At 43.5% G+C, this 13,883-nt stretch overlaps 2 protein-coding genes across 4 annotated transcripts in view; one reads left to right on the top strand and one right to left on the bottom strand.

Annotated features, from left to right (window-relative positions):
- Ppp2r3c (protein phosphatase 2 regulatory subunit B''gamma) overlaps positions 1 to 5,479 on the bottom strand; it is a 23,607-nt gene extending 18,128 nt beyond the window's left edge. Inside the window, exons 1-4 of one of the 2 annotated variants that reach the window (XM_028782858.1) lie at positions 5,281 to 5,479; positions 1,741 to 1,868; positions 1,264 to 1,368; positions 617 to 729 (exon numbers count right to left, since the gene is read on the bottom strand). In XM_028782858.1, the coding sequence (XP_028638691.1) occupies positions 617 to 729; positions 1,264 to 1,368; positions 1,741 to 1,868; positions 5,281 to 5,338 (404 nt within the window). In that variant the 5' untranslated portion in view covers positions 5,339 to 5,479. The remainder of the gene's footprint in view (positions 1 to 616; positions 730 to 1,263; positions 1,369 to 1,740; positions 1,869 to 5,280) is intronic. The other variant, XM_028782861.1, reaches the window with a different exon arrangement.
- Positions 5,324 to 13,883, top strand: part of Prorp (protein only RNase P catalytic subunit) — a 75,764-nt gene continuing 67,204 nt past the window's right edge. Inside the window, exons 1-4 of one of the 2 annotated variants that reach the window (XM_028782839.1) lie at positions 5,947 to 6,020; positions 6,306 to 7,577; positions 9,258 to 9,305; positions 11,886 to 12,018. In XM_028782839.1, the coding sequence (XP_028638672.1) occupies positions 6,592 to 7,577; positions 9,258 to 9,305; positions 11,886 to 12,018 (1,167 nt within the window). In that variant the 5' untranslated portion in view covers positions 5,947 to 6,020; positions 6,306 to 6,591. Of the gene's footprint in view, positions 7,578 to 9,257; positions 9,306 to 11,885; positions 12,019 to 13,883 lie in introns of both variants that reach the window. The other variant, XM_028782832.1, reaches the window with a different exon arrangement.

Below are 13,883 nucleotides of genomic sequence, written 5' to 3'. Positions count from 1 at the left end.
GCAACACCTTTGTATGGATGGTATGTGTATGTTTGTGTTGCTGTGTGTATGCGCATGTGCAAGCCAGAGCTTGACGGGAGGTCTTCCTTAATGTTTTCCACTCTATTTTTTGAGACAGATTCCCTCACTAAACCTGGCTCATTGATTTAGATCACTAATCAACCTCTACAGATCTGACCATGTCTCTTCTACCAACACTGGGGCTTACACACATATGCTACCACACCTAGCTTTTATATAATTGCTGGGAATCCAACTAACTAAGCCATCTCCCCAACCTCCAACTTTTTCTTGACTATAAATAATTTTATTACATTTTAGTCGGTCAAAGTGGTAAGTCCAACTTCCATCAATATTTGAGGCATTAAAAATGTCTAACATGGGGCTGGAGAGATGGTTCAGAGGTTAAGAGCACTGACTGCTCTCCCAGAGGTCCTGAGTTCAATTCCCAGCAACCATATGGTGGCTCACAACCATCTGTAGTTGGATCCGATGCCCTCTCCTGGTGTGTCTGAAGACAGCTACGGTGTACTCATATAAATAAAAAATAAATAAATCTATTTTTAAAAATGTCTAACATAACAACATGGTCCTCTTTAAATCACATTACTCTTACTTGCACTTTGGTCCAGCCTTTTCACCAACCTTCAAAAAATTTTCATAATTGATCATTGCTTCCTCTCCAATCATAGGTGGTATCTGGTGTTTATCCAGCAAAAACCATAAGTTCTTAAGAGAAGTAGAGAAATGAAGGTAAGTTAACAATGGACTTAAGAACATAAATGCATCACTCCTGTCTAATAAAGTTAAGACAAACTTATGCCCTATTGTTTTGATGACTAATAACTAACATCGTGCCTACTAAAGTTTTAAGCTTTCAAAATGTAATGCTTCTATAGCCAATGTAACTAATGTAGGCAGCTATGTCTACTTTACACGGGAGAATGAAAGCATAAAGGTGTCACGCCTCCAGTCATGCCCTGGCAGGGCTAGGATCTGAACCTCTTCAGAGGACCACACTGTAGTGTTCCCCAAACCATGACTACTCGTTGGGATTGCATGGGGACTTAAAAAGCAAGACCACAAGAGCACCATCTTTAGAAATCAGGCCATGCAGATGCTGCTGCACATGCACACTCAGCTTCAGACACCTGTGGCGTGCCACTCTGCAGTGATGATTGAGGACACATAGTAACATCCTGCATGACTTACACAGGAGAAATAAATGGGCAACAGCTAAACCACTTTTGACTCCACTCGTACCTGTAATTCTTCATTATCTAAGAGTTCTCTGCTTTTCCTCTGTAGAAAGACAGCTCTAGATTCCTCTCGTAATTTCTGTAGTAATACTTCATCTTCAGCTGGCAACTAAACACACATTGGAAAAGTCACCTTATGTTCACGTCAAATAAAATAGGAGTAGCTTAACAGTCTGGGCAATGCGAGCATGCCTGTTGAGACGACATCACCTAATTGCACCTTACTGCTACGATCGATGATAAAGACTAGAAAGAAAGGGGAGTAAGACGTCTTCTTTCTTTATATTTACCACTTTATATCAAATCTCAAGATTTTAGTGGATTCAAAGTACTTCATCATTACAGTGATAAACCAACTGTAATAAAATATATAAGATGTTCAATGTAATCATCTATTTTTAAAAAATATGCTTTGGGTCCCACTTTTGAAAGTACATTTTATTTACAGACTCAGAAATACCCACTCAGACAATGCACTTACCCTGTAATAAAACCGGGGAATAGTCTTACAGAATTCGTTTGTGTTTTTTCTACCTCCTTTCCATTCTGAATAGTATTTGGTAAATAAATCCATTTCTTCATCTTTTAATTCTTGTTCGCTTTTTTTCCCTAGTAACAACAGCAGAAAAGTAAGATGAGAAAAGCACACATAGCAAGTATTAGTTTTACTTCAGATAGCCTATCCGTTACAGTCCAGTTAACATGTCTGCAGTGGCAGGAAGGCCTTTAAAACGGTGCTTAGACACAGAACAGACTAACTTGCCTTCCAGTGTCACAGCCTCCCTTACACCAACAACTAAACTGTATACTGTAAACAAGTACAATGAGAATATGTGTGTTCCCAAACTTGTACTCATCAGTGACATTCGCCTTGTCCTCAAGTCACGGCCTCTTCTAAAGACCTTCGAAGTGCTTCAGTTCACCTATCAAAAGCATGTGCCAGGGCCGGGAGGATGCTCAGCGGTAGAGTGCTTACCTAGCATGTGCGAAGCCCTGGGTTCAATTCTCAGTACTAAAGACACCACAGACACCCGAGCACTTACTGCAGAGTCCTGGAGTGGACACTGCAGCTAGAGGAGGAAGCAACAGGCACAGCCCCCGAATCATAAAAATCTCAGCCTCAAGACCACAGTTCCTCATTGAGAAAGCCAAGGAAACTGACTGAAGCTGGAAACTCAGTGCTCTGTTGTCCTCGCTTGCCCTCCACCCTGCTGAGGTCCCCTACCATCAGCCCCTGCCTGCCGCTGACAGGCAGCTTTCTCATTGAGCCACTTTTCTTTTTTTAGGAAAACATTTATGGAGATAATATTTACTGAGATTCAAATCCTGGGCAGTGTGCACACTACGAAGGCACTCTACCTCTGAGCTACACACCAGATTCCCAAGCCTCTCTTTTTAAACAGAATCTTACTGTTGCTCAAATGGCCTCGTGTCTCAGTCAGCCAAGTACTGGGATTTCAGAGGAGAGCTCCCATGTCTAGCAAGATCACAGGTCTTTTCTGCAGGTTCGCTCTGAAAGCGTAAGCTCTCACACACACTGATCAGTCAGAACCTCGGGACCGTAGCATGGCTTCAGCCTCACTGGGCTCTTCAATTCTATCACCTAGTTTCTCAACACTATCTCTTCTGCATCATTTGCTTCCCAAGATGACTCTAGGGATTCCTCAGTGCTTCACCTGTCACAGCATTTCCGTTGTCCCTGTCACGTTAACCTTTAACCTTGGACCAAGCCACAGTTTCTGTAGTAAGGCTTGGTACTGCTGGAGAAAACTGCAACATTTTGCAAATAAATAGGAATTGAAAAGGACCAATGAATTAGCTATATAGAAGAGGTGACTCAAGATTCTTCACAAACAGGAAGAAAGTTTCTCAACTGGGAAAAATAACAGCTTTGTATATGCTAATGAGAATAATTAAGAAAACCTGATAATACAAGTAAAGGGCTGTCCTTAAGAACACATCCTTTTAAAAAAAAAAAAAAGACCACATCCTTTGAGCCAGGCAGTGGTGGCGCACGCCTTTAATCCCAGCACTTGGGAAGCAGAGGCAGGTGGATTTCTGAGTTCGAGGCCAGCCTGGTCTACAGAGTGAGTTCCAGGACAGCCAGGGCTACACAGAGAAACCCTGTCTCGAAAAACCAAAAAAGACAGGGCTATTAATGTTATCCACACAATCTGGATAATTTGCTATATACTCATATAGCTGTAGTTTTCCTATTAAAGGTTAAGAGAAATGTAGCAAACTTTGGAGGGCACTGGAGCGATGGCTCAGTAGGTTAAGAACACTTGCTGCTCTTGTGAGGGGCCCCAGTTTGTTTCCCAGCCCCCACATGGCCGCTCATAACCACATGGAACTCCTGTTCCACGAGATCCAATATCTTCTTTTGGCCTTTGGAGGTGTTGGGTCTCAAAGAAACCTGTGACAGATGACTAACTGAGGTGCCTACTAACACGTGAGAGCAGAAGCAGGCTCCCAGCTCTTCCCACCCCACCCGTACCCTAAACCGCTCCAGTGGGCGCGCAGCTTGCCTTCCTTCAGTTTCTGATCCTAGGTATCAGGCATGTCGGCTACTCACTCCTTTTGCTTGGCTCTTGGTTCCCAGGTGCTCTCTCGGTCCACTAGCGCCCCGCCCCCTTTCTCTTGCTTTCCCCACCACTCCCCTCTCATGCCCCAGTTTATTCGGCTAGTCATATTCAGTCTGGACCCTTCTAGTCTCAACTCTCCCTCATATCTTCAATGAAAAAACTTCCCATCAACCCTATGTAGGCCATGTCCTCATTTTCATTCAGTGGGCAACGCACAAAAATGGTACACACATATACAGAAACGGTGCAGGGTGCACACACACACATGCAGGCTATTACATGTTTGTTAGTGGCAATGGAAATGATAGAGGAGGAAAAGCAAAGTTAATAATGTATGAGAGGGAGGAAAACACTGAAGAGAAGCCAGTGAATACACAAAAAGGGGTGCAATCCAGTGAGGGACTGGAGAAACTCAAGTACAATACACAGTTCTTTTCTTTTCTGGAGACAGGGTTTCTCTGTGTAGCCCTTGGCTGTCCTGGAACTCTCTATAGACCACACTGGTCTCCAGCTTGGAGATCCACCTGCCTCTGCCTCTCAGGAACTAGGATTAAAGCCATATGCCACCACTACCCAGTGATAATTCATTTTAAAGGTGAAGGTTGGGTGTAAGGACACATACCTAAGACCTGAGAGAAACAGTAACTGAAATCAGTTGCGATTCTCCTTTATAAATTGCTTCTACTTCCTCTTTGAGATATATATTTGAAAAAATAAGCTCACCAATTTAAGGTGAACAATGGAGGTTTGGGAAAATGAGAGGAATTACGGGTGGAAAAGCAAACGCTCTTCTTGCAGATGTAACCAAAACAGATACTTTAGCTTAGAACTCACCACGGTTTTGGTGTTCTTTTTGGTTTGAGTCTAGCCTTTGATGGCTAAGCCATCTTTGCAGTCAGGTTCTGTTTTTTTTCTTTAGCCAATTGCAGCTACCTGGGAGCTGGTGTGGAACTGGAAGGATTTAACCAGACTGGCAAGTGTGACCAAGGAGTGAACAATGTAAAACGGATTAATGAAATTTAAAATGGAGGGTTACGTGAAAAGGGAGAGTTAAAAGGCGACAGACAGAAACTAACAGGGTTAACAATTAAAGTCTAGCCTCGGCTATATGATAAAACACTATTTCTAGGAAGGAAGAAAACCTATAAGGATGAATTATTACAGGTCTTGGTAGGATTGGAGGCTCGTTAAGTCTAAGATCGTGGAAAACGGGTGCCACCGTTATGCTTTCATTCCTAGCAAGTCATTTACCAAGGAAGTTTGGGTCACCCCTCCGTAGATCTCCAAAGCACATTCATTCCACTCTGACTCCTTTGTCAGAGAAGTTTAACAGACACGGAAAGTATGGCTCTCACTTCCTCCTCCACCCTATTCACCCTGTCCGACACTTCTAGCCTGGGGCGGGCTATCTAGAGGGCGGTCCCTCTCAAACTCACTCTTTGGATCCGTCTTGGGCGACGCTAACCGCCGGCGAAGCACGTCTTTCCAGTCCATGTCTGACTCCCGCTCAGAGGACCCTACATTTGCGGTTTGTTAAAAGCTCCACCCACTACCAGCTGCGACGTCAGACGCCACCAAGACAGGTGGAAGTTAAGAAGGACGCCTGGACGCCATCTTGAGCACGGGCGGAAGCCTTGGCTACAAAGGGGAAAAAAAAAAGGAAAGATGCTGTAGCTATTCCGGATACGGCGATCACGCTAGCAGGGACAAAAATCAGACATGAAATAGATGAAAAAAATTATCCTTCTTAAGGAGGTGTCCCAGCTCAGCAAGCCAGATTTCTAAAGGCCTGAAGAAGCCTGCGTGACTTCTTCGCTTGGGCATTGGCGCGTGCGCGCCACAGGATAAAGGACTCCATTGGCATTTCCGAATTGAGAAAAGCATTTTCGTCACATTTTGTTCTCGCTCTGGAAATCTTAACAGTTCCTAAGATGTAATAGACGCAGCCGTATCCAGCACTCTTGGATATTAAAAGTTTAAAATTACCTTTGTTTGTTTGTTTATCTTCTTCATACTCAATAGAACGCCGGAATTCAAGCCATCCAGGCCCCTGGGGCTCGTTCAGCGCGGTGCCTTGTGGGTATTGTAGTTTTCACCTCATTTATGATTCCTTCCAGCGTGAGTGGCGTGGTGAGTTGTTTAATGAAGTGAACTTCGTTTGTCGACCGTCTCTACAGTTAAGTCTGATCTCTTTCTGAACCTCACTTCCTTCCCTGTGATGTTTGTGCTGCATTTCCCTAATCCCTCTTCTCCGAAGAGCTTTGCGGCCTGGAGAGAGTTGTGAACCTACAGAGCAAGGAGCCCTAGAGAGGCTTTTCTTGCTGCTGCTGGGCCTGCGATTGGTGGTTCCTGATCGATGTTATTTATTTCCTAGTTCTAGCTCCCTTGGTATCCCGCCCCTCTTCGGGACCCTTGTAATCCACACAACTCAAACTGGGAGGTCCATGTGCTTTTTCCTCAGATTCGAAAACTGGAAGGTAACAGGCACCCCAGGATTCCCGTTCCGTCTTCTGGTTTAGGGATTACTACTGGTGTGGATGTCCTTGGATCGTTGTTTAATGAATAGAACTTGTGTGCTTTCCTTACCATTAAGTCACTCCAAACACATAATCTTGATTTTGTAAGGGAGAAACAAGAAGTCTCCGTTTAAAGAACTGCGCTTCCACCAACTTCAGCCTCGAGTACCTTAATTTTAAATAGTGGAGTAAAAGTGTTTTATTTTTAAGTCTCATTGAACTCACTGCAGGATGACCTTCTGTTTGTCTGGTTTTCGGAGCTTTCCAAAACTTTGGAAGAGCAACCTTTGCTTTGAGCTAGGCCCTGCGACCTCTTCTGCCTCTGTCTTTCTCAGGGTTCACTGTGTCATCGGGAACCAACAGAGATGGTTTTCTGTTAAACCTACGACCCCTCCAAATAGCAAAGTACTCAATCTACTGGCTACCAAAGCCAGAACACACAAGAAAGGAAACGACAACGATAAGCAAGTTTCTTCTGAACCTCATTATTTTGCTGCTGGAGCAGCTAAGAAGAGGTCCCAATTAAGTGGTCACCCTCAGAATCAAGGGCATGACTTGCCTGTGAGAAGCACTCTCCAACTTCCAACTAAACCTTTGAATTCCAAAGAGTGGGATAAACTTAAAGAAGATTTCAAAGGAAAGGCCAGTTTTGAAGACGTCGTCATTTCACAGATGGCATGCAACTGCAGTTCAGTAGATACGGCTAAGTCTCTCCTGGCTTGGGTAGCGGCAAAGAACAACGGCATCGTAGGGTATAACTTACTCGTCAAGTATTTATATCTCTGTGTCTTTCATAAGCAGACGTCAGAAGTTATTGATGTCTATGAAATCATGAAAGCCAAGTACAAGAATTTAGAATCTGGGGGTTACACCCTTCTCATCCGGGGATTAATCCACTCAGACAGATGGAGAGAGGCCTTGTTGCTGTTAGAAGACATTAAAAAAGTCATGGTCCCTTCCAAAAAAAACTATGATGACTGTATACAAGGAGCCCTCCTTCATCAAGATGTGAACCTGGCTTGGAGTTTGTATCGGGAATTGCTAGGTCTTAACCTCATTCCTCCGTTGGAAACTTTAAAAGCCTTCTTTGATTATGACAAAGACATACACGATGATCACTATTCAAACCAACTCCTGGACATCCTTTTGTATCTAAGGAATAATCAGCTGTATCCTGGAGAGTCGTTTGCACACAGTATAAAAACGTGGTTTGAAAGGTAATTTTGATTCTGTGTATGTGTTTTGTGTGTTGTTTATTAGTTGCTGAGACTCATTTCATTCAGCCTGTGCCTTTTCCATTCTTGAGGTAAGAGTTGTTTCTCCTTTAAAACAAAATATTCTCATAAGAAAGTAATAGGAATAATTCGTGTTACTTGCTACTTGGCACACAAAAGGAAAATTATAGAGCACTTCCTGTTTTTATATGAACAGATCTCTTCCTTGTAGAACTATATTTTATTTTCTGAGACATCTAACATGGCAACATTATAATGGGCAACATTATAGCAAGTAAAAGGGTTTGTGGGGGCGTATGCACATGGGAACAATAGAGGTTGACTTAGGTTTGTTTTCATTTTTTTTGTTTGTTTTTTGGGTTTTTTTTGTGTGTTTTTTGTTGTTGTTGTTGTTTTCGAGACAGGGTTTCTCTGTGTAGCCCTGGTTGTCCTGGAACTCATTCTGTAGACCAGGCTGGCCTTGAACTCAGAAATCCGCCTGCCTCTGCCTCTGCTGGGATTAAAGGCGTGCGCCACCACCGCCCAGCTAGTTTTGTTTTCATTGTTGTTGTTTTTGTTTTGTTTTAATCAAATTCCACCTTACTTTTGAGACAAGAGTCTCTTATTGAACCTCAAGCTTAGCATTTTGTCTAGACTCACAGGTTAAAAAGCCCCAAGATCTGCCTGTCTTCACATCCATATTGCTGGGGTTACAGGTTCAGGCTGCTCTGCCAGGCTTAGACAAGGGTTCTGGGGATCTAAACTCAGATCTTGCTTGTGCAGCAAGTACTTTACCAGATGACCATATTTTTATTTTCAAAGGTAGTGACCGAAATAATGTGCAGTAGGTAGGCTGTAGTCCCTGTGTTTCGCCACTTACAGTGATTAAAGTGGATGGCGCAGTTCCTAATTGGGCCTGATACTAAAGCATTAAATGGAAAACCATCATTTCGTTTTATTTTGAGTCTTGTCTTGTCTTTGGCTATTCCCCCAAGCTCTCCTTTGCTTTGACTCATCTCAGTTTGAATTACACAAATGTCTGTTGCTTCAATCTATGTATGTGTGCGTGTGTGCATGCGTGCATATTTTCGAGACAGAGTTTCTCTGTGTAACAGACCCCTGGCTGTTCTGGACGTGGTTTGTAAACCATGCTGGTCTCAAACTCAACCAGCCTCTGCCTCCTAACTACTGGGATCAAAGGCGTGGGCCACCACTGCTTGGCTGATTTCAATCTTTTAGTCTCTTTTCTTGACCCTTATTTTATTTCAGGCCATTTCCTAAATGTCCTTTCTCTTCTCTCTTTTTATCATATGTCATGTTTACAAAACTTTTAGGTATCTTAATGCTTATTGAATATCAAAAGAAGAGGAGTCAGAGTGTGAAAGCTATCATAAGAAAGTATTCTGGCCAGCAGTGGTGGCGCACGCCTTTAATCCCAGCACTTGGGAGGCAGAGGCAGGCAGATTTCTGAGTTCGAGGCCAGCCTGGTCTACAGAGCGAGTTCCAGGACAGCCAGGGCTACACAGAGAAACCCTGTCTCAAAAAACCAAAAACAAAAAAAAAAAAGTATTCTGAACTTCTCCTACTCTTCCTTACAGAATGTCTATACAGTGACTGTCTGTCTCTAGGTTAAGCAGGAGTTTTTAACTTGTGGATAATTTGGTTTTGTAATCTTTTTTGTAGTATTCCTGGAAGACAATGGAAAGGACAACTCACCACAGTTCAGAAAAGGTAAAGACCATTCTTTGTCTCTAATATGTTTGATTCTGATGTAGTAAGTTCGGTTGGCATTGACTTAACAATAAGAAAGGCTGGAGAGATGACGCAGAGGGTCAGAGCTGTTTTACTCTTCCATAGGATATGGTTCAGTTCCCAGCACTCATATCTGGTGGCTCACAACTGCCTGTAATTCTAGTTTCAGGGCATCTTTTGCCCTCTTGTGGCCTCTGCCTGTACCTGCATTCACCCCCATGTACCCATACATACAATTAATTATACAAACACATAATTAAAAAAAATAAATCTTAAAGCCAGGTGGTGGTGGTGGTGGTGATGATGGTGGTGATGGTGGTGATGGTGGTGATGGTGGTGATGGTGGTGATGGTGGTGGTGGTGGTGGTGGTGGTGGTGATGGTGGTGGTGGTGGTGATGATGGTGATGGTGGTGATGGTCGTGGGCATCTTGAATCCCAGCACTCAGAAAGCATCAGACAGATTTCTGTGAGTTCCAGGCCAGCCTTGAAAGTAGAAACTCTGTCTCAAAAAATAAAAAAAACAGGGTTGGAAGGATGGCTTATCGGTTAAGAGCACTGACTGCTATTCCAAAGGTCCTGAGTTCAATTCCCAGCAACCACATGGTGGCTCAGAACCATCTGTAATGGGATCTGATGCCCTCTTTTGGTGTGTCTGAAGACAGCTACAGTGTACTCCTATATAAAATAAATTTTATTTTTTTAAAAATAAAATAAATAAATAAAAAACCAACAACAACAAACTTCCCCAACCACCCCCCCCAAAAAAAATAACTTCAAAAGGAAGGAGAGCTTCCAGTAATTTCAAAAATAATGTTTAAGAACATTTTAAGCATAGGATAATCAAGAATTTATAATTAAATTTCTTGAGGGGGGAAACCATCTCCGCTGTTGTCTTGAGAGTCTGGAATTGTAGCCCAGGGTGCTTCAAACATATAAAACACCTTAACCTTCCAAGTGTTGGGGTTACAGTCATATAGGCAGAGACTTTGGAATGCACAGAACATTTTTCCTGTTGAGTTCGTGTTACACCTTAATGATGTTTGCCCCTTAGACTGCTGACCCAGTTTATGTTCTAGGAGTTACTTTAAAAGTTTCATGTGGCTCTTACCATCTTTCCCTGTCACCACAGTGGTGTGCATGACCATGACTGCTCTCAAGAGCTCTGACAGTGCTGGAAGGAGGGGTAAGCACAAGTCCCCTTCAGGCTGCTCTTGACTTGTCCGATTCTAACTGTGACCAAGCTGGGGAAAGTGTCGGGAACCTGACAGGCATGTGGTGTGATCATTCCCAGATCTAAACCATAGAAAAAATAGCAGAATATCTCACTCACACCCTGTCAGGTTGTTCATTATATTAACAACCTCAGTTGGCATCATGAAGAAACAAGACAAAGTCTGAAGACTGAAAGCCCTAAGACTTTTTCTTTATTTTTTATTTATTTATTTTATTTTTTTATTTTTTTTATTTTTTTTTAGACTTTTTCTTTAAAAAAATAAAAAATTACATTTTCACTTTATTCAGTGTGAAGGTCAGTGGACAGCTTTCAGGCAATTGGTTCTGTCTTCCCACCATGTCCATCCCTGGGATTGAAATAGGCTTTCAGGCTTGACCGCTGTATTGGTAATACATTAATCCACTCTGAACTCCTTTGAGGGTCTGAGCCTCCTCTACACCTGCTCAAGTGTTTTGGATTCACAAATGAAAGACACACACACAGCCTTATTTTTAAATGCCATAAACAGCTCGACGGCGGCTAACACACTCTCCCTTCTGATATTCTTCAGTTATTACTTTCTAAAATCTATACTTCGTTTCTGCTACCCCAGACCTGGTCAGGGTAGAGTGGGCCACACTACCCACTCCTCACACAGTGTATGCTTTCTCTCCTGCAGCCTCAGGTTTGGTCTTTCTGCTTCCCCGTCATGGCGATTCTCCAAACTCTTCTTCCCTCGTGCTCCCTTGCCCAGGAAATGTAAAGTCTCGCCTCTGTCTCCCTGCCCAGCCATTGGCCGCTGGCAACTTTATTTCACCAATCAAAGCCAACTGGGGGCAGGGACCTTCAGCGGCTTATAGGCGGATGTGCGGGTTCCCATGTAATTTTGGGATCCAAATTAATACTAATAGCATTAGAACCAATCCGCAACAACCACAGACACCCTTATCCACTGAGCTGTTTTTTGAAGTCCCTGTGGTTCTTCCAAAAGTGTAAAGTATATATATGTATGTGTATGTAAATTTATGTAAGTGTATGTGTATATGTATGTATATGTATGTATATATACATAAGATGCCTTAGTAGAAAAAAAAATTTTGTTTTTCATCTAGATGCTTAGAGATCAGGTTTACAAAAAAAAAAAATCAAATAAATGTGATTGCAAATGTTATATATATATACATATATATGTATATATATACATATACATGATAAATATATATGTATATATACATACATATATATATATAAAACATTCCCATTTCCTTGTGCCTTGGAATTACGCATTTTAGGAAAAAAAAATATCTTCCAAGACAGTATCTAATAGAAAACATTGCAATTCCAGCGGCCAGTGTTCAAGCTGTGGCAGAACCATGGAGTCCATTCATCTGGCACCAGAAGAGTATGAGTTTCTGAAGGAAAAAATCATGAAGGATGTGATTGACGGCGGCGACCAGTATAAAAAGACGACACCTGAGGTGAGTCTGACGGCTCCACTGAGCGCTTAGATGGCTTGTCTGGGGTGGAGGCCAACAATTATTTTTTCTTGTAAAAGCCAAAGGGCAAATATCTGGGGCTCTGTGAGCCATGCGGAATCTTGTAACATTTTGGTTTAGTTACAGTTAAAACAGCAGTGGATGATGTAGAAGTGTCTGTGACCGGTCCATTCAAACTAATCACGAGGACTAGGAAGGTGGCTCAGTGGGTGAAGTGCTTGCTATGCCAGCTCGAGGACCTGAGTGGAGATGCCTAACACTCATGTAAAAGCCAGACGTGGCGGCCCATGCATGTGACTCTTGGGCCTGAGTGGGGGAGGGCGTGAGACAGGAGGCTTCTGAGGGCTTGTTGATCAGTCTCAGTCAGTCTAGCTGAAACAGGGATCTCAAGGTTCAGTGAGAGGGGCCTGTCTCACGATATCAAGTGTAGAGTGAGCAAGGAAGTGTGACCCGCGTCACCTTCTCGCCAGCAAGAACGGACTCGGACACCAGGATCCTTCTGCAGCAAGCTTTATTCCAATGAAAATGAGGAAAGACCCCGAGGGGAAGAGGAGCTCTCCTTATATACCCATCGGGTCGGCATGTCCCTACTCTACTGGCTGATGCGTCTCGGCAGATATGACACGTCGGGCTGCGTCAGTTTTTGACAGTTACCGGCTGCTCAGGCATTCGCCTTACTGGTGTTTAATGGCGATTTCAGGAGGGAGACTATGCATGCGCGGCAGCGCACCACAAGGAAGACTCCAGAAGTTTTCCTCCGGCCTCTACATGTGCTTACACGGGCACAAGCACTCTGCACATGCCCACCCTCCCCTGCAAAACCAAAAAGCCAGTCATGAAAACAAGCGGTAGGGTAGATGTAGCCCATGGTTATAATTGTGTCTCCCAGAGATTCATTTTAGAGTTTTGTAGAATAATTGGGTATATTACAGCCCATTGAAGTCAGTCTTATTCTATCTAGTCAGAATTTCAGTGTTCAAAGTCGGGTGTGGATCCACGCTTCGTCCTGCTACAGGGCACGGCGGGTGCGCTTGGGTGTGAACCGTGGGGAGCTTGCCGCTTGGCGGGTGCTGGGCTTCAGGGAAGCGGGCTGAGGACAGCTTCTAACCCGGGGTGGGGGTGGGGTGGGGTGGGGTGGGGGCCTCCACTTAGCTGAGCGGTGATTGTCTTTAGCGTGGCTGCAGTTGTGGTTGGAAGCACAGAGAGGCCTCTGCGGGAGGCTTAGCCTGGAGCGCCTGTTTCAACCTGCTCTACCCACCAAGCAGCTTTGCATGGTTTACTGTCTCCACAGTTGGGGGTCTTACATTTTTCTCTGAGTACGATCTTCAGCAAATTCTTTTTTGTTTGTTTTGTTTTGTTTTTTTGAGACAGGGTCTCACTAGGTAGGTCTGACTGCCCTGGAACTCACTGTAGACCAGGCTTGCCTCGAACTTACAGAAATCTGCCTGCCTTTCCCCCTTTCAGGTTAATAAGTAACCTGTGAGGTAGCATCCCAAGATCATGCTGATAGCACGAACCTATTCACCTTCTATCCAGTCTTCTTAGCATCGTGGAGAGGATCACTACTTTTTGAAATTGCAGAGAGGTGCTTTTGTCACTATTCCACATATAGTAACTAACGTTATGTTTCTCTTTCTATCTTTTTTTTTGTCAGTAGTGCAGATACATAAGGACTCTTTCATTTCTCTCTCTCTCTCTCTCTCTCTCTCTCTCTCTCTCTCTCTCTCTGCCTCAGGACTGACTACTATCATTCTGTTGGTTTTCTCTAACTTGGCTAGTAGGAGCCCCTTCAAGCTAGTTCCTGTCTCTTTGACACCTGTCTATCCCTGCCACAGACACTCCACTAA

The sequence above is a fragment of the Grammomys surdaster genome, unplaced genomic scaffold (assembly GCF_004785775.1).
Source record: "Grammomys surdaster isolate TR1022 unplaced genomic scaffold, NIH_TR_1.0 98, whole genome shotgun sequence".
Lineage (NCBI taxonomy): Eukaryota > Metazoa > Chordata > Mammalia > Rodentia > Muridae > Grammomys > Grammomys surdaster.
The sequence above is the reverse complement of the archived record's forward strand: the minus strand, read 5'-3'. Positions and strand labels throughout refer to the sequence as shown.